The sequence below is a fragment of the Cryptomeria japonica genome, chromosome 4, assembly GCF_030272615.1.
Source record: "Cryptomeria japonica chromosome 4, Sugi_1.0, whole genome shotgun sequence".
NCBI classification, from domain to species: domain Eukaryota; kingdom Viridiplantae; phylum Streptophyta; class Pinopsida; order Cupressales; family Cupressaceae; genus Cryptomeria; species Cryptomeria japonica.
This window is the reverse complement of record NC_081408.1, coordinates 669,806,349-669,827,151: the sequence shown is the minus strand read 5'-3', so window position 1 is coordinate 669,827,151 and position 20,803 is coordinate 669,806,349. Positions and strand designations below refer to the sequence as shown.

The window sequence follows — 20,803 nt, the reverse complement described above, 5'->3', positions numbered from 1 at the left end:
TTGTTTCGTATTGATTTCCAAGATAGTAAAATTTTCATAAAGCATAATAGATATAAGTAGTTGTTTATCTAGCACTACAATTGTCATAAAAGCATTATAGATATAAATAGTTGTTTATCTAGCAATAGTAAATTGATAACAAAGAATCAATATAAAATTTTCTTAATTCTAAAGCTAAGTATATCTATCTCTCGATTTATTTATTTTTATTTTTCAATTATCTATCCAAAAATTTATTTCTAAATTACTTATTTTTTAATTCATTGTATTTATTTACTTAACCAAAATATTAAAAAAACAATAAAAAAACTTACCTTTTCTTTTTTAAATTTTCAATAATTATTAAAGAATATTAGATTTCTAGAGTAAATACAAACATTTTAATGAAGTTCTACTCATATATTTATTATAAAACATTTTTTAAAATAAAGAAATTATTATTTTTAAATAATTGAATCATATATTTTTTAAATAATAAATATTTTCATAATATTTAAATAATACAATTCTACTCTCATACAAATACTAGCTAAATAGTCTTAAATTTAGTTTCCTTTATTGGACCCATAACTTTTTAAGGAAGTTTCGCATAATGTCAAGGAAAGAATGCGATAAAAACAAAGATTCGCTCAAAGAAAATAACATTAATAAAATTATCATCATTCATTTAACAAGTTTGAAAAACTAATAGATGACAGATAATGGTTAACCATTTAGAGACAGAGAGGGAGATCAGTAGAAGGAACAAGATGAAAGGTCCATGTGCATTTGTTAATTCTAATTATGGGTGTTTAACAAATGGAAATTGTACCAGTTCTACTTGCAGGTAATAATTGATTTTTGTTGGATCAAATGTTCATCTATTTGGTAAGAAATCTAAGAATAAAAAAAATTATTTGGTTATAAACAGTGGCGTACGACATGATTATTTCCACATAAATGCATATCTTGTGGTGTTATTAAAGAATTTGACTATCACATATTCATCTGTAAAATTTGTTCTTTAGTTATGCCATGAAATTAAGTTTTGATCACAACCACCCTATTCTTTGGCACAAAACAATTACTATATTTTGCATGATGCCATACAAATGAAAAATGTTTCAAGCTTCTGTATGTTTTGGAGATGGTCTTTGCTCTAGAATATAAAATTTTTACAGACCTTATTCTGAACAAATCATCGAATATCAGATTTCAACAAATTCTGCACCATTAGATGCGATATGCAAAGTTACTACCAGCTCTCGAAATTTACTGCATCCCAAGCACTCCAAGATTTATTTTCTCTTTTTATGTTAAATAAAAATCTAGGGTTTTTGTAATTTTGTAAAAGTCAGCTACTTAATTTAGAGGTTACTCCATTCTGCTAAGAACAGAAAATAACTATGGCTGCCATGAACATTTTTTATTTCAGAAAGAAATTCCTTACCTGATCAATCATGTTGTGACCTGTGTTTGTCAGTGTTTACCATGAATGCTTTGATCAAGATGGACGAATCAATCATGTTGTGACCTGTGTTTGTCAGTGTTCTTTGTTGAGTAGGAGAAGTTCTTTGTTGAGCAGGAGAAGGACAATGATAAAGCATACGCATTTAGTACCCATTCAATGGAGAAGATTTGTGAAGGTTTTGGCAATACAAATGGTCCCCATCATATTGAGGCTTTGTACTTTCCTGTCTCCAACCAGGAAAGATTTTGGTACTTGCTCACAGATTTTTTTAACTCCATTTATTGTCGGATGGGATTTCTTTACTCCATGTATTATCCGATGGGATTTCTAGTTGTCTTTGTAATAAATGTTGTACTGAAAAATAAAACAATGTGCTGTGTAAAGTTAGAAAATTTTATTAAATCTTTAATTAAATTAAATAAATTTAATTTTTATAGTGACTGTTACTCCTATTAACCAATAGGAGAACAAATAAATAATTTTGTTTAAATTATTTAACTATAAATAAACATTGAAACTATAGAACAATTTACAAATTTATAAAATTCTTAAACGTGATTGGCTAGTCAAAAAGAGAAAATGCATCCAATCGATGCATAAGTATCCTGCCCATCGGCAGGAACTAATAATTTTTAAGGTCTACCAGACTAACAATTTTTAAGAATAATTTTTAATGTATAATATGTAAAGGATAATGATGTCTTGGTGTATTTTAGGGATTGGATAGTCGTTAATCATGTTCCATGGTCATTGTAAGGTCATGACTGTTATGTCTCTTTTAGTTTTACCATCTTTCATGGAAATTCATTTAAATTTGCAAAATAGTTGACAAGACACATAAACTGTATACAATCAAGTGTTAGTGGCATTTTATTTGCTTTGAAATATTATAATAATAAATTTTGTTTTATAATAAAATTTATTTTGTAATGTAATTATAATATTAACTTTTAATAATTATATTATATTATGTTAATTAAATTAGTCTTGGTATCTCTAATTTATTTTTTAAAATATTTAGAAATTTTTTATTTTTTTTGGTAGGTAATAGGCCGAAGCCGCAGTATTTTTTTTATTATTATTATTATTATTATGTTTGATTAGATTGACCCTAGACCTTCCCCATTTTTATGGAAGGCCAAGAGTCACAACTTAGAATTCATTTTTTTTAGATGTCCCTATTGGGAATTGAACTTGGGTCTCCACAGTGAGAACCCACTGTTTTAACCAGTTAAGCTCAACCCCTTGGACAAAATATTTAGAAATATTATTCCTAAGTTATTGATCAATAGATTATATTAATGTGAGACTTTGTTGCATATTGTCAAATAAACATCATTTAAATTGTAGGAAGATATTTTTTGTTAGCTTGGTCTAAGAGTGACCTCATGTCCATCATATCAAATGTTTGTTCAAATTGCTCATTGTATTCAATATTTTTAAGCATTGTCCAAATTTAGATTTAGCATATAATATAGGAAATTTATTCCCACAAAATTCAAAACCAAATTGAATGATGTGGACATGAATATAATTTTTCTCTCTCATAACACACATCAAATATGTTTTAATTTGATTTGAATGCATTTTGTCAATGCAAAAGAGAAGCCATTTATTGTCCATTCTAATATTGTCTCCCCCACAACCCTAAATTATTTATCCACCAAAGGACAACTAGAACAAAATATCGATCCAAAGGAAACATCATCAAGCTATACAATGTACATAGATATAGAAAATGCAACAATGGACAACTATAACAAAAAGTTGACCCATAGTGAACAACAATAGACTATACAAATAAAGTTGAGATACAAATTAAACTTGAAATTCAAATAGATTTTGGAGTTGTCTAAAACCTCTAGCATCCCCTTCATGTAAGTGTTATCACCAAATAATGCACCCTTGCCAAGTTGAGGAAACTTAGCTTACTTGTGAAACTTTGGATGGCTTCTCAAAGTGTGGGCTTGGTAAATTGAAATCAACCTCCAAAGAGAGTTGGTTGTTTTTGAATTAAGTCTTCCCAAGCATTTAATGCTTCCTTCCTCTCCTCTCAAGCAATCTCATGGCACGACACTTGTCAACATGAGATTGGGTTGAAAATCTCACATGGATTAATAACTTTCAATCCTAACCCTTGTCAAGATTATTCAATCTTGGCCATCCATTTCACCAATTCTTCTATAAATAGAGCTCATTTTTTCATATAAAGGAGATACCAAGTTATTGCATCTAAGCTATAGTTGATTTTCTTGTGCAGGTTATCAAGGAGCTCAATTGCCTTCTTTAAGCATTTAGATCATTTTAATATCATCATAGCATATATTTTATCATGTTTAACATATCATGTTAGTTTCATTTCCATGCTAGTTCCATATCATCTTCATATCACTCTCATGCTAGCTTAATATCACACCAATCTTGTTATTTTGCACCATATCATAGGTCCATATCAATAGCATTCACTAAGATCTTAGTTGCATAGCATTTAGGTATTTTATCATATATCCCTTGTTCTTTAGGTAGTCATCCTAGAGATCAAGTGCTCTTCCAAGCTGAGAGCCACCTTGAATCTGAAGGATCCTTAGAGATAGAGGACAATGGGACGTGCTTAGAGTTTTGTTTCATTTACTTGTTTTATGATTTCAATCCTCTAACATAATGCTTCATTGGTATGCTTGAGTTGTTTGTTTCTCATTTGCAAGATTCCACATTTTTTCGAGCATACAGTGGACATGAATATAATTTTTTTTCTCTCATAACACATATGAAATATGTTTTAATTTGATTTGAATGCATTTTGCCAGTGCAAAAGAGAAACCATTTATTGTTCATTGTAACATTATCTCCCCCACAACCCTAAATTATTTATCCACCAAAGGACAACTAGAACAAAATGTTGATCCAAAGGAAACAACATCAAGCTATACAATGTACATAGATATATAAAATGCAACAATGGACAACTATAACAAAATGTTGACCCATAACAAACAACAATAGGCTATACAAATAAAGTTGAGATACAAATTAAACTTGAAATTCAAATAAATTTTGGAGTTGTCTAGAACCTCTAGCGTCCCCTTCATGTAAGTGTTATCGCCAAATAATGCACCCTTGCCAAGTTGAGGAAACTTAGCTTACCTATGAAACATTGGATGACTTCTCAAAGTGCGGGCTTGGTAAATTGAAATCAACCTCCAACGAGGGTTGGTTCCCTTGGAACCCACCTAGACTAATTGACTTGTCAAGAAAAGGGGAAAGGAGCACTTAAAATGAAACCTATTCTATGATGGTGATGCACCAAAATGATATTTCAACCTACACTTGCTCAAGCATGCATAATAAAATCAAAGTAGCCAACAAACTATACACAACTCGGTTTTGACATGTTTTTGCATAAGTATTACAGAGAAAAGGTCTTGTAGTTTATAACAACAATTAGAAGCAATGACAAATGATCTCTAAGGATTCACATGATAATCTTTCATAACTAAGTCTTGTACAAACTAGATTAACACAAACTATGACATGTAAAGGCTAAGAGGTATGAGAATGAGATAACATATCAAGGACAAACAACTTTACCACAAGATAAGATCAATTATCTATTATAAAGTATTTTATAATATGTAAAGGATAATGATTCTTTGGTGTATTCTAGGGGTTGGATATATGTTCTCGACATTCCATAATCATTATAAGGTCTATGATTGATATCACTCTTTTATTTTTGTCATATTGCATGGAAATTCATTTATATTTGCGGAATAGTTGACAAGACACATAAAACATACACAATATTCAAGTGTTTGTGGCATTTTATTTGCTTTGAAATATTATAATAGTAAATTTTGTTTTATAATAAAATTTATTTTGCAATGTAATAATAATTTTGAATTATAAAAATAATATAATAAAATGGTGAGCGCGGGATTTCGGGGCAGAAGTGAAGGAGAATTCGTTGGCATGAGTGAAATGCAGGCTGGACATCAAAAGCAGTTTCAATGGGGTTGTAATCAATAGGGCGAGCTTTGATCCAGTCAAGATGTGAGGAGTGAATGGAAGAAGGCACCAAAAAAGAGTGAGGAGATGGATCAGGCAATCCTGATGGATACATTTACAACAAAATTACTAATGGATGGCAGACATATGGTAACACAGGATCAAGATCTAATATTGGTGGCAATAACTCTCAAGCTCCTCCTCCAATTCAGCAAGGTCGGTATAGACTGCAATGGGTCTTTGAGAAAGGCCGATAGGTTGACAAGCTATATCACCCCGAGCGGAGGAACGACCAACATATTATAGACATAACAGGGTTCCAAGACCAAGGGAGGGCAATAAACAGTTCAGGAGGCCTAGAAACATAGGATCCCCATGGTTTAGATCGAGGGTTAACCAAGGATCCCAATCATAGTGGCACCCTCAAAATGAATGGCCAACCTCCTCGCATGAATGGAGGGACAAGGGCTTTCATAAAGGCAAGAATGGGTAGTTCAAGAAAATGATGATTCCAAAAGCAAATGCCTTGCGCAATTGTAGATCGATGCAACAAAAGGAGGCGATGCCAAAGTGGAGCAATGAGAAATGGTAGGACAACAAAGGCAAACTTGTGTTGAATGATGGAGAAGGACCTTCTCGAGGATTGGAGTCAATGACTTGTAAGACCCCATCAAAATCTCCTTTCACATTTCTCATTGAAGATGAAGTAATTATGCAAAATAAATAATTTTTGGAGAAAGTAGGGTTTTTCATTAAATGGGGAGGGGTTAGTAGGAAAAGCTGGGAAGAAATTAGGGCATGGTGCTATGATCAATGGGAGAAGAATATTATGGTCAAATCGATGGGTTAATTGGACTTTTTCAAATATGCAACTATAAAAGAGGTTTGGGCTGCTATTGAGATGAGGAAACAATTAACATAAATTGGATGTTAAGAGATAGATTCGGATATGAGTTTGAAAGCGAAATTTCTGATTTTAGTGTAAATCCATTTGGTAACATTTGTTATTTATTTTAATTGTGTTGTGCCCTGTTTTTCCCCTGTTCTTCTGTATTTATGACAATTTCAGTTAGAAATTGGTGGAATTCAAAAATTATTTCAAAACAAAATGACAAAAAATGTGGTGGAGAAAGCTTTTGTTAGCGCAACAAATCTAAAATTTCTGATTTTTTAGTATAAATCAATTTGCTATTTGTTATTTATTTTTTTGTGCGGTGTCCTCTTTGTTATGTATTTATGACAATTTCAATTAGAAATTAATTGATGGAATATTATTTTAATACAAAATTTCTTCCAAAACAAAATGAGGACAGAAAAGTGGGTAGAGAAAGCATTTACAAGGGCAACAAATCTAAAACTGCTTCAAACCATAATTGTGTTGGCTTCTACTAACGACAGGAAATGCTACACCTGCTCTAAAATTGTCTGAGAATGAACAAAAGTAGCAGCTAAAGCCACAAAATGATAGACAGGGGCACTCTACTCCATCCCACGTTTCTCTTCCCATACCTCATCTTGCAAAACATTTGAGAGATGATATATTCTAGTGAAGTGGTGAGGGTAGATCAATGTGAAGTTTTTCCTAATGGATTTCTATACTTTAGAATTATTGCCTTAATCTCTTTCTTCTTGCTTTCCTTTTATACTAATATGTTGAAATTTTTGTTTTTTTGTTTTATGTGTTCCTTTTTTTTTTTTCTCAAGAAAATATTAAGTTTTCAGAGGGGTTTTTAAGAGTTGTTTTTAGTAAGATTTTTAAGAATTACGGAATGAGGGTTTCCATTAACCATTGGGGGATTTAAATTTCTTTAAATTAAATTAAATTTATTAAAACCATTTTTATCTAACTATTTAATCAAATTTGTACTCTAGAAAATTAAGAAAACTTATCTCGTCCGTCTCAAAGATGTCGTGGTAGTATTTTGGCAATGATGTGGAGGTAAATTATTGGTGAAATGAATAATTTATAGATGTGAGTACTCTCCACCAAGGTTGCAATTTGTTGTTTAGCTTAGTAAAGGCTAATTTAAAATGATCATGACCTCTTGATATTTTCTCTTTTATGTTATGTTAAATGCAAACATGTTATAACATGTTCACATTATGACTTAGATGGGCCAAAAAAAGGAATGACCACTTTTTGGTCCCCCATTTTCCTACATATGTATATGAGAACTAACAAGTGAAAACCCCTTATTTGAAATGATAGAATTGATCAAGAATGAACAAGAAGATGACATAATGGTAAGTGGAGTATTAAATATTCAAAATAATAGTCACGCATAGGAAATTGATTATTTTGGCAAAGTAATGAATGTTAGAGTGAGAAATCATACTTGCATGTTCTATTGACATGGATTGAACCTCATATATTTCTTGTATGCACAAGAGTCAATGTTGTAGCTTGCCGAATTATATAAGTAGGGCATAAATTCTAATAGACTTAGGAAGCTTGCTAATTCATTTTCATAATTGTTTGCATAGAGTATCTTATAGAATCTTTCCTTCCATTTTAAAGTTTCAATTATTTAGCACTCACTATAGCATCATAAACCCCTACATATGGGGATGACCTTGCAGTGCAACGATAGTTTCAACTCTATGTTTATATGGAGGTCATGGGTTCGAATGTTCGGACCAAATCCTTGATGAAGGTGTTTGTTGTTCCTGCAGGTTTGATCTGGTTGTGACGGACCAATGTTAGGGATGTTCATATCCCATTGGCAGTGATTTGACAGTGCTGCAGGTACGATGGACAATGAAAGGCTCGAGGCGTAGGTGCAACCGTAATTGGCACGTACATGGTGGTCGACATTTTGAACGTTGTGATCACAGGGGGTGTTAATGCCCATAACTACACAACCCTACCTTGTCGGTGGTGACCTTGAAGGAGGATGGTAGACAACACGTGGAGTGATAAGGAGGGGAGGCATAAGGAGTGTTGATGTGGAGAGGTAAGGAGCGGCTCATGGAGTGATAAGGAGGGGAGGTATAAGGAGTGATGATGTGGAGAGATAAGGAGCGAGAGATATAAGGAGTATGATTTGAGAGATAAGGAGATTGGTGATATGGAGTGGAGAGATAAGGCGTGCTTGGAGTGATAAAGTGAAAATGATTTCAGAGATCACATATGGAGGTGTTAATACCTCATCTTTCAAGACAATGTACTTGGGGATGGGGTCCCCTTTTGTGGCTCCACTGGTTCATAGCTCCTGTCAAAATCGATTACCGAGCAAAAACTAAAAAATAAAAAAAATCCCTACATATGTGCAATCATCTATGTTTCCATTTATATATAGTCTAGTAATCTTTTACTTGAATTTTTTTCTAGTATATCTACTTTCAAAATATTTAAAGCCATGAAAGTGCGTGTAATATGCCATTATGTCACCTGGTAATCAATATTATTTGTCTTTAAGATTTTTATTTTCTTTTGGATTTGTTAGTGGTGTTTCTTACATTGGTGTAGACACCTAAAACTTGCACAACTAATTAAATGAATTTTATTCATTTAATCATCATTTATTCGTCTATTAATTAGACTAAAGTTTAATTAATATCCCTATTCTTCCAATCAGCCTATTAATCAAATTAAAGATTTGATTAAAATCCTTTTCTTCTATCCTAACCTATTAATTAAACTAAGGTTTGATTAAGTACCCTTTAGCCATTTAATTGAATGAATCTTATTTATTTAATTAAAACCCCATTTTCCCTTTTAATTGAATTTACATTTGATTAAAATACATTTGCATTGAAATAAATCATTATTTATTTGTGAATAGTCCCCCCCACTTGCAAAATCCTACAAATGCAAGTTGCACCCCTTTTGGCTAAAATAAATCTTTTATTTGATCTAAAAATGCCTATTTTCCTCCACTTGCATTCTCCTACATTTTCCATTAGCATGCTAATATTCTTCTAGAACCCCTCTAATCCCTCATTAACTAGCCTAATTCCTTTAATCATGTCACATCCCTAATTTTGGGGGAGTCACTTCTCTAAAATTGGGAAAAAGTCTTCAAAATGTGTTGAAGACTTAACCTTCTTCAACAGTTAACTTGTTGAGTCTTCCAAGTTAATGTGTTGCAAAATTGAAGTAGATAATTTGTTCACGAGGTGCTCTCTTTATGCTAGTGGGTTGTTCTACCAAAGAGAGATGATCCGATTCATCTTCAAAATGCTTATTCAAAGCATTACCCAGCTAATCCCAAGATGCAATGGAATTGACCAACTAGCTTTTGAGCCACTGGAGAGCTTTACCTTTGAAGGAGGTAGCCAAGAGTCTCACTGCAACATTTTCCTGAGTGATGTTGTGGACTCCACACAAAGAAGCCACATCTCTAATGTGTTCTATAGTTGTTGTCTAATCTTCAAGTGAAAAATGACAGATTCTTAAGAGTTTCTACAAGAATATCGTCATGCTGAACCAAATTCAATGGACTTCGTTGATTGAAAGGAACGAAAGGTTGATTCCTAGGAGATGCCATTGGATTTGTAGGTATTTGAATTGCAAGATTTGTTGGTAATGGATTCCTAGGAGCTAAGAATGTAGGCCTACATTTAGGAGGAGTATATTGTGTTATGTTTGCTAGACTAGGTGCTCTACTTGCTATTCTACTCTTCCTTTTTAGTAGTGACAACTACAAGTACTCAAATGGAGTTCTACTTTGCCTAGTTTGAATCCTTCTCATATGCTAAATAAACTAAAACTACTTAAAACCAAAAGCCTAAAGTTGCTAGGTATACAAATTTCACCTCAAAAGGTTGAAAATATTATTGTTCATACAAAAATAGTACAAAAAATGAAGCTCTTTTTTAACTCAAATCAATTCAATGTCCCACCGACGTGCTAACAACTATTGTCACTAAAGATTCCACCAAAACGCAAAGCTAAATATCAACAATCCTTATCCTATGCAACATGGGATCACTCCTAGGGCTGTGGGTTGCCTAAAAGTAGGAGTGAGCCTCTAGATTAGGGGTTGGATCCACTTAAGACCCTATGTAGCTACTAACTATTGAACTTGATGAGAAAAAGAGTAGAAAGATGACTGAAATGAAATCCTATTTCTATTTCTATGTAATACTAATCTAGCTCACAATCTAATTCTAAGACTCTTATTTTGCTCACAACTCAATCTTAAGCATGGGGTACATAAACATTTCATATGACTTGGTACTATTTTCAAGTGATTGTATGAAGGACAATGAAATTTCACAACTCTAAACTATTGATAAATAATCGAACACAACATATAACATGTACTAAACATGCAATCTCTTGCTCAACATTGCTTGAAATGGAAAAGGAAGTAAAGGATTTGAAAACAAATCACAATAACTTTCCCAAAATTCACACATATACAATAAGATACAAGAATATAGAGAAGGAACACTTGCTAATTTTATTGAATTAGAAAAGAGTTTTAGTTACAATGCATGATATATCTGATAAAAACTCAAAAAATTTGAGTCACAAGACACTCTCTCTGTTGTTTATACAAGAAAGAAACAAGACACTTTATATTGATTATACCTTAAGTGTTTGGCTAGTTCTTCCTGCTGGTGTTTGCTGGCTTTTGTCGGCTCAGCTTTGTGTGGGCTGCTGGTTTTCCTGGTTAATTTTCTTTGGCAGCGTTGTTCTTTGGGTTCCAGATCCTGGTAAAATCTGAGGGTTTCGAGTCCCTCCAAAACTTGTTGTGAGGGGTTTCGGGTCCCCTCAAAACCTATTTTTCCCATAATAAAAAACTGAAGGAAGGACCTGAAGTTTCCTTTTATTAAGGGGAAGCTCCTGATTTAAAATTCAAATTTTTTGGCTCCCTTTGGATTTGATGTCTTAGTTATCCTTCTTGACTGGAAGTGATTGAGAGAGTGAACTCAAAGTGGAGATGAGATGGCTCCAAGTTAACTAAAACTACTTCTTCAAATCAGATGCTTGAATGATGGCTTCTCCTTGAAATTGAGAATCGTGTCTTGAATGCACACTCCTCTTTTGAATTTTAAAATTTCTCTTGTTGATGTAAACTAAAAACTACTTAATGATCTCATATGCTGCCACCTGTCCTCGAAAAATTAGGCTCTCTTTATGGCATTTCAAGATTTGAAATTCAAATTTTCCCCTCTAGGATTGATGGTTTCCTTATCAAAGTATTTGTTCAATGCTTAGCAGTCATCTTGCTCATAAGTTTTGATATGTTGCAATCTTTGTATTAAGAGTTATTGATTGTATTTTGACAAGCCTTCCTTTCAATGACTAACTTGTTATGCATTTCTCTTAATGAGCTTGACATCTAGAATGCTATGAAAGTCATTTGCATCTAGCTACAAATATACATTTATTGTTGCTCTGCCATAAATTTTCATTTCTTTTAATGTGCAAGAAGACTTCCATTATTCTTTAGTTGATCTCTGATTCTTGACTAATCTTGCAACCATGTTCTATCTCTTTTTTCTACTTATTGTCTTGAGATAGCCAATATGACTTTCTTCTTTGTTATGAGCTTTTGACTATAAATCAAAGACTATAGTATCCATGGGACGAATTTATTACCATATCACCATTTGATTGTCTTTTCATTTCAAAGTGTTCTTTGCTAAGATCTGGAGTTCTAGATGACTTCTCTTGTATTGTTTTCACAAACCTACATGCTAATTCATTATGTTCTTTGTCATTCTCATTGTCAAAACATCATTCAACTATCTTAGTCTTTGTCTCAATGATATCATCGCTACCATGATCTTTCAATGGTTTCTATCACATAAACAAGGCATTGTCCATTATGACTGCAAGAGGATTCTCTAATAGTGTTATGTCATGTGCATCTATAAGCCATTCATGAAGACTGTTTTGTTGCATTCATCGATAACATCTCTCATTTTTTACAGGCTTGAACTCATTACTACCCCTTGGTTTTGACAAAGAGATGTCTAGGTCTTCATTTACAATATCTTTTGTTGATCTTGAGACCATACTATCATTTAATGCAAGGCAAGGTCACTGTAGGCTTGGTGATCAGATATGCATGTCACCTTGGATATGTCGTGCACTTTGTCCATTAATACTCATTGTTTTCTTCTTGATAGTTGTGGTACCTTATCAACTTCTTAAATCAAAGATTATGAGGCTTGTTTGTTACATCACTACTACCATCTTTGTCAGACTAAGAGTCCTCATGCATTTCAAAATTGTGATGAAAGTTGAAAGAGGGATTTGAAGAACAAACCCTTGATAAGGCAAGTTACCTTCATTATCTATGATCCCATTATCTACATTACACTCTGCCCCTTCCAAATTATCACCACCTCACAAGCTTATATGCCTTTTCTGATTTGCAACACTATTATTGATTCTGTCTTTATTAATTTGGCCTGTTATAGTTGTATACGGTGTAATTTGGAAGATTAAAATTATTGTAAGACCATAAAATATCCAACCACATAAACCCTAGTTCTACAATCAAGAATCTACCATACACCAATGAAGAACCTAAAACATGCAAATCACAACAAAATAGATAGATTATACCATTCACATGCTTGATAGGATTTGATCTCCATTGTTTCCTATCTCCATTGAACTTGTTTGATATATTCTCTCAGATTTTGTATGTGCACAAGAGCTCAACAAAGAACAGATTGTGGTTGTATATTAGGGGTTGATAAGGATGAAAGAATCCTCTTATATAGAGAATTAGAACACCTTAGAAAATGAAGGGATCCTGATTAAGAGGTGAAAAGATAAATGGTCGGCAAAGATTAAAGGGTAGGTAGGGAAAATGATAAAATATGAAGGGGGTAGTTAGGATAAACTCAAGAAATAAATCACAAGTGTCATGGAGAGAAAAAGCTAATAAATTAATTAAATTAATAAAGCTCTATTTAATTAATAGAGGAAGTGGGACCAATTAAGTAAATAATTTTTTTTTATTTAATTTAGGGAAAGGATAATTTAAATAAATAAAAATATAATTTATTTAAATAAAAAAATGCTAGAAGAGGATTAATGAATGAATTAAATAAATAAAGATCTATTTATTAATAGAAGGCTTAGGATAAATTAATTAAATAAAAAAAATATTTATTTAATTAGGCTAGGACAATTTTAGGTGTCTACAATAGTTCATTGAATGTTGCTATATTCTCTTTATGAGTGCTCCTTTAATTTGAGTAGTGGTCATCATTGCTTCCATTCCATGAAAGCAATAAAGGACTGCACTATTACTTACCAATTTTCCTTACTAATTGTCTCTTGGTTCTCCTTAGTACAATGTTGCCCATCTTTTGTCTTTGAACATTAGGTGACTACCACAAATTACCCAGTCTCACTGCTCAAATGACAATCCTTTGTGACTTTGCCCCTTTGTTGACTGTCATAACATTTATTCTATAGCTTTGTAATCCATTGTCTTATGTGTTATGACCGTCTTTGATATTGGTGTCTCTTTTGAGAAGGTCTGCCATCGTTATGCAATAAAATACTAAAGATTTTAGAGGTGTGGCATTTTCACCATCTGGAACCTTTGTCTTCAAAATCTTTGATTTGCTCAATGTCTTATTGTCTCATATTTGTTATGATTTTAGGATTGCATTTTTTAGATGAGTATCTCTATTTCTTTCATTATCTTTTGTCCATTTGTAAGGTGTCAATACTACCCTTTGTTGAGACTACAAATGTGGCTGCAAAGTCTATTGATGCCTAATGGATGTTGGGCTTGAGACTGATAAACTCGAGAGCTATGGGCCCCCTTGGATTGTTAGAGTTTTGAATATCTTAGACACCATGAATTAGCCTCAAGAACAAAACAAAGAAAACCCTCTATAACAAGAGCAAATGACCTTGCTTTCCTCATGGAAAATAATTTAAAAGTTGAAAGAATAAACCAAACTTGCTTGGTAAGCTATGCATGGGCAACCTCTACATGTGACGACTATAATGAGCCTCGTGCCTTACACAAGCCTTTTTAGGGTCTTTCCTCCATGATCAACACATGAAATTGCTCCTCAAACCTTAGTTGGAGATAAGGTAAGTCTTGGTGGCCATGAATAAGAAACTAGGGTTTTCTTGCCCTTGAAAATGTTGTTAACTCCTCTTGATTATAAATTCTTCATTTTTTATCACAGATTTGACCTTGAGTTTGGCCATCCTAACCAAGATATGCGTTGAAAGTGCCTACTTGGAATTCCCTCCAAAACATAAAATTGATTTCTTTTAAAATCATTGACTCAAAATCACATGGTCTTCCATAAAAATATAAGACTTTTAAAAGTTTTGCAATACATGAATAGAAAAATAAGTCTTTTTGACACCAAAAAGACTCAAGTAAAATGAAAACCTTTTGGACATCAAGCAAACCTATTCCACTATGAGATGCATAAAACAACTTTTAAGACTCTTCGACGAAAGATTCAAATTTGAATTGAACCCAAACATAAGACCAAACTTAATGAGCCGTGATGAAGACAAAAGACCCCCCTAGTTTATCATTTAGACCTAGCACCTAAATTACGTAACAGCTTCAAACCTAAAAATAAAAAGTCAAAGTCAAAAGGTGCAGGTTAAGTGCTGCACACAAGAGCTGTTTTTTTTAAAGTTCTCAATTAACCCAGAAATAAAGTCAATGAAAAAATTATGGAATTACAAACCAGCAAAAGGGAGATCAAAACAAGTAAACGCGCGAAACTAGTACAATATAAAAACAATCTTCAACGCTAAAAGAATAAAATAGGCCATTAAACTATCAGATTAACAGTCCAACATATTTTGTTATGATATAACATTTTCAAAGATTGATTGTATTCAATCTTTACTTCTCCCACGGAACACCTTTCTAGAATTCTGGCAGCCCAAAACAGGACAGCCCTCTGTAATCCCTGTAGCTACTTTTTGTCATCTTTCTGCAATTAAAGAAAAAAACAGGGCAACCCTCTCAATTGGCGGCTAAGCCCTTAAATTAAAATCGGTCCAAATTGGCAACTGAGAAAGCTTGAACTTTACAGGAAGGTAGACTCCAATCCCAGAAGTCTCTTTCCGTTACGTTGCAAAATTCGTACTGAGGCACCATAAGAAAATTGCCTGCCTGAACTTTACAGGAAGGTAGACTCCAATCCCAGAAGTCTCTTTCCGTTACGTTGCAAAATTCGTACTGAGGCACCATAAGAAAATTGCCTGCCCTTTTCAATTGGGCCTCATTGCCCTCTTCAATTAGGCCTCAGGAAAAATGGCTTTATAAGAAAATAGATTTGCCCTTTTCAATTAGGCCTTAGGGAAAAATGGATTCAGTACGCCTGCTATATGTGCCTGTTCTACTTGTGATTCTCCAGGTTGTTTCGGCACAGCAGGCTTACGAAGCCAAATACAATCTAGATTGCTCGAACACACAAGATATAAATTACGGGTATAAGTGCAATGGAGAAGCAAAGTCATGCCAGGCCTACGCAGTGTACAGGTCACAGACAGGTTACCAGACCCTCGCTAACATCAGCACCCTCCTTAATTCTAATCAATCACAAATGGCCACCATCAACAATTCCTCGCAGAATCAGATTTTGGACATAGATAAAGCAGTTATAGTGCCTGTTGACTGTTCCTGCGCGGGGAGTTACTCTCAGGCCAACGCAAGCTATATTATCCAACCAGATGATAGTTATTTTAAAGTAGCTAATAACACTTACCAGGGGCTCTCCACCTGCCAGGCTCTTCAACAGCAAAATTCTGTGGCTGCCACCGCTCTCCAGGTCGGTATTTGTGAGCCAATTGGTTAATTTTTTTGGTCAAATTATTTAGAGGGTTGAAACTTTTTTTTGAAATGTGTGATTTATTTATCAGATAATGGTTTCTTGGAGAGAGCCGTGCTGTAAGTTTTTATCAGCAGGTGTGGGAACAAGATTTTCGACAATTTTGCAGAAAATTTGTGCATTTCACTGTGAATTTTTTTGCCTTTATCTGAAATTTAAGTTTAAAGTTTTTATCAAACAAAATTTGGAAAAAATCCTTCCTTGGGAAATACTCCTACAGATTTGAATAATGTAGGACGTAACTTAAGGGTTCCTCTTTCTGACACTGTTTCAAGGTCTCCTGCATAAATGGAAATCTTGAAACTCCTCATTTTAATGTGAAACGTCAGTCTGTGTTTTTCTGTGGTGTTTTTGTATGGTTACTCCTGATTATTTCTTTCTTATTTTTCAGATGGGATCATTTCAATTCTGTGATGTTTTTCTATGTTGACAAATACCTTCTTTATTGTTTTTCTTTTCTGTTTTCATTTCTTTCTAGTAAACTCTCCCATTTGCTTCTTAAGTGTTCTACCAGTTAGATATTTGTCTTCAATTGTTCTAACAAATGTTTTGCTCTAGAGAACCTTCAATTCCCATAAACCTGTTTTCCCCTAAACGAAGCTTCAATTCACGTAGACCTGCTTTTCCCAGTTGAAGCTTCAATTTAGATAAACCTGTTTTTCTCCAGTGAAGCTTCAAGTCAGATATAAACCTGTTTTTCCCCAGTTGACGCTTCAAGTCAGATAAACCTGTTTTCCTTCACTGAAGCTTGAATCCAGATAAACCTGTTTTACCCCAGTTGAAGCTTCAATTCAGATAAACCTGTTTATCTCCAGTGAAGCTTCACTCCAGATAAACCTGTTTTTCCCCAGTTCAAGCTTTAATTCAGATAAACCCGTTTTTCCCCAGTGACGGTTCAATTCCTAAACCTGTTTTTCCCCAGTGAAGCTTCAATTCATCTAGACCAAAGCTTTAATTCATGTAAACATGGTTTCTGCTAGTGAAGCTTCAATTTCAACAGACCTGTTTCCCCATCCCGCAGAGAAGCTTCAACTCAGAGGCCCTCTTTACCTTAGCGAGGCTTCAATTAACTGTTCAGACTCCATCTCCCTCTACTGAAAATTGAATTCACGTAGTCTCTCTGACTCAAATTGAGGACCTTCCATTTACTTCTCGAATGTTCTCGATCTCAGATACTTTTCTGTCTTATCCAAGGTTGTTTGTGTTTCTTTCCCTCCTAAAGCTTCGATTCTTTGCTGTAATTCCTCTTTCAAAATGTGCAGATAACTGCCAGCAGAAGTAAAATTAAAGCATTGTTTTATGTTGTTTTAACAAATAATCCCATCCTACACGCACGCATTAAAAATAATAATCTTGAACCAGACAGAGCGGCCACGGTATTTGGCAGGAAAATCCCGTTGTAGAGAGCTGAAGCTTAAAACTTTTTAGCACCCTCTTGACATATTAATTACAAAATGATTAATTCCGTGATATGGTTGAGTTCTGCTTAGTCTCTTCTCAAAACAAAATTTCTGTGGGGTTTTGGTGTGCAACAGATTGGAATGAACATATCAGTTCCCCTACGGTGCGCTTGCCCAACAAAAACTCAGACTGGAAATGGGACCAAATACCTGCTATCCTACACAGTCCGTTTCGGAGACAGCCTGGCCGCCATTGGTAAACTGTATGGAGCAACCGCACAGGAAATCATGGACGCCAATGGGCTAACCGCAGATGACGACACAATTTTACCCTACACAACGTTGCTGGTGCCTCTGACCACCGCACCCACATCTTCCCCACAGTCATCTCCATCGCCACCGCCGCCACCACCACCAACTAGCACTTCCACTCCCACAGGGGGTGGAGGTTCCAAGACGGGGGAACATATAGGCATCGGCGTAGGTGTGGCGGCTGGAGTTCTGGCGGCGGCTCTGGTGGCAGGTGCCTGTATTGTCCGAAGGAGGAAGAAAAAGAGACAACAGCTACCCGAGAAGGTCCTGAATTCGATTCCAAGCCCTAGGAAGGCTAAAAACCCTGACCTGTTGGCGGGCATGGCCGACATGGGCCATATCCTTCCGCAGTATAAATTCGAAGATTTGCAGTCCGCCACCGACAATTTCAGTGCATCGAACAGAATCACAGCGTCTGTTTACCGCGGCCTGCTCGGCATCGACGCTGCCCCTGTAGCAATTAAGCAAATGACAGGGGATGTCTCACAGGTAAACATCTTAACCAGCGTGAATTTTTACTAATTTCTTTTTTTTTTAAATGTAAACTACAAAATAGCAAAAGAAGCTTCTGCAGAAAAACCTATGATTTTATGTAAACAGAGAGAGATTTTTGTAGAACAATTGTGGACAATTTTGTTCTGTTTATTTGATTTCATGGTTCATGACAATAGATTATATTGCAGAACAAGTTTCTGCAGAAAAACCTATGATTAAAATCATAGGTAAATAGAGACAGATTTTTGCAGAACAATTGTGGACAATTTTGTTCTGTTTATTTGATTTCATTGTTCATGACAATAGATTATATTGTTGACCTAAAAAGTCAGAATTAGATCTTTGAGATAACTAGTGTAGAATTTTGTTTATGTTATCTCATTTCAACTCTGCTAGCTCTTCAACAAAATTCAAGACTTTTTCTTTCAGAATTTTGTTTCAGATGTTTTGGATTATGTTACTTATCCGTCATTTATTAAATTAAAAAGTAGAGCTCGTTTGATGACCAGAAGCTAAATGCATTATGAAAACCTTAAGATACACAAGATTTTACTATAATTTTCATGTCTTTCAATTGGCAAGATTTGTCTTCCATTCAGGCTCTTAAGGTATACAAGTTTTCACATGTTTCATGCTTTATCCCCTGTACAGGAGCTCAACATTCTAAAAACCCTTAACCATTTCAACCTTGTCCGCCTTCTCGGCATCTGCAAAAGCGAGGGCCGTTTTTACCTGATCTACGAGTACGCAGAGCACGGCTCACTGGACGAGCTGCTGCACGGCCCCGAATTCGAAACCTGGACGTCTCGAGGCAGCTCAATTTCTTCCTCCATTTGCTTGAGCTGGAAGCAGCGAATACAGATTGCCTTGGATGTCGTGAACGGACTCCATTACTTGCACAACTACGCCAATCCGCCTTACGTACACAAGGACATAAAGAGCAGCAACATTTTGCTGGACAGCAATTACAGGGCCAAAATCGCCAATTTTGGCCTTGCAAAATCCGCAGAGGATTATGCATTAACCAGGCATGTTGTAGGTACCAAGGGTTACATGGCGCCTGAATATCTTTCCAGTGGCCTCGTCACGCCAAAGCTGGATATCTTTTCTTTCGGGGTTGTTCTGCTGGAGCTCCTGTCTGGCCGAGGGCCTGTGTTGGAGGATAATAATGGCGATGTCCAGGAACACTTGCTTTCGACTGAAATTGGGTCAGTGGTTGAGAGTTCGAATCCCGAGGAGAGCTTGAAGGGTTTTATGGATTCTAGCTTGAGAGATGCTTGTCCCATGGATATGGCTCTGGCTGTGGCTCAGCTGGCTGCTGAATGTGTGGACCAGGATTTGAACCGCCGACCTGCAACTATGGATATTGTATTGAGTCTTTCTAAATGGCATTCTGCCATGTTGGACTCTGATTCTTTTGAGAGTGAGAATCTAATGCCTGGTCGATAACCAAGCTTTTACTGGGTTCTTCGAATGGCTGAGGATTGATAGTTTCATTTTATGCTCGTTTGTGAATTTTTCTACGCACTCGTTTTTTTGGGGGAATTTATCAAATATGTGAAAGAACAAATCTAGTGTATTTATTTATTTATTATTATTATATAATTTTTTTAATAATAATAAAAAAATTCTATAGCATCCAAAAATAATTTCTATAGCATCCAATGTCAATACAAAATTCTTTTGACAATGAATTTGTAAAATTAGTATAATTTTTTTTCTAACTTTAAAAGAGGAGCTTCCTCTTTGAAGTGTAGTTTAGTGTTGGATTTTTTTGAACTCTCTCTTATGTTCTTTGATCTCCTCTCTTAGATTATGTATTTTTTTCCAACTCTTTAGTATAATTTTATTCTTAAAGAAAAGCAATAATAAAAAGATAATGTTTTGTATGAAAAATAAAAAAATGTAAGAAATAGGATAATAGTGGTACAAAAATGATAATTTAATGATGAAATAATTGAAGAAGAATATGGAATGAGTTTGTATGGAGAGGGTTCAAACAATTGATCTTCATTTCATATATACATTACAAATTATGATTCCATAGTCTTCTAACAAGTAGGCTTATTTATAAACTTGTTTAATTTGAGAGTGTTCTAAAATTTATTTTTCATCTTTATAGGTTTAAATTTGTGAACAATTCAATTTTTATTTAGTAGAGGTGCTCTTATTTAACTCTCTATTGTGCAAAGAGGATTTTCTTCTTAGATTTCATTAAACATTGAGGTGCTATTGTGTTAATATTGTGTTGAGATTATAATTCTTCTTCAAACTATTTATACTTATATTGATTGATTGTGCTCATTAAAATATATAGTCTAAATAAACCCTTTACTTCTTTCTT

The 20,803-nt window shown here is 34.3% G+C and overlaps 1 protein-coding gene across 2 annotated transcripts; it reads left to right on the top strand.

Annotated features, from left to right (window-relative positions):
• The first annotated feature begins 15,201 nt into the window (after positions 1–15,201).
• Positions 15,202–20,068, top strand: LOC131042708 (protein LYK5). Of its 2 annotated transcripts, XM_059220043.1 has the most exons (4): positions 15,202–15,458; positions 15,552–16,192; positions 17,788–18,453; positions 19,111–20,068. In XM_059220043.1, the coding sequence occupies exons 2-4, from the start codon at positions 15,728–15,730 to the stop codon at positions 19,906–19,908; spliced, it is 1,929 nt and encodes a 642-aa protein (XP_059076026.1). In that variant the 5' UTR covers positions 15,202–15,458; positions 15,552–15,727; the 3' UTR covers positions 19,909–20,068. The 2 variants fall into 2 exon arrangements, with proteins under 2 accessions (XP_059076026.1, XP_057832018.2); XM_057976035.2 differs by having other exon boundaries at positions 15,202–16,192.
• The last annotated feature ends 735 nt before the right edge of the window (positions 20,069–20,803 follow it).

What these genes read in the sequence shown, in the direction of transcription:
- LOC131042708 (XM_059220043.1), top strand. Translation starts at nt 15,728, where the DNA reads ATGGATTCAGTACGCCTGCTATATGTGCCTGTTCTACTTGTGATTCTC. An exon ending in TGGCTGCCACCGCTCTCCAG is followed by an intron (nt 16,193 to 17,787) that starts GTCGGTATTTGT and finishes GGTGTGCAACAG; the next exon opens with ATTGGAATGAACATATCAGT. An exon ending in TGACAGGGGATGTCTCACAG is followed by an intron (nt 18,454 to 19,110) that starts GTAAACATCTTA and finishes TCCCCTGTACAG; the next exon opens with GAGCTCAACATTCTAAAAAC.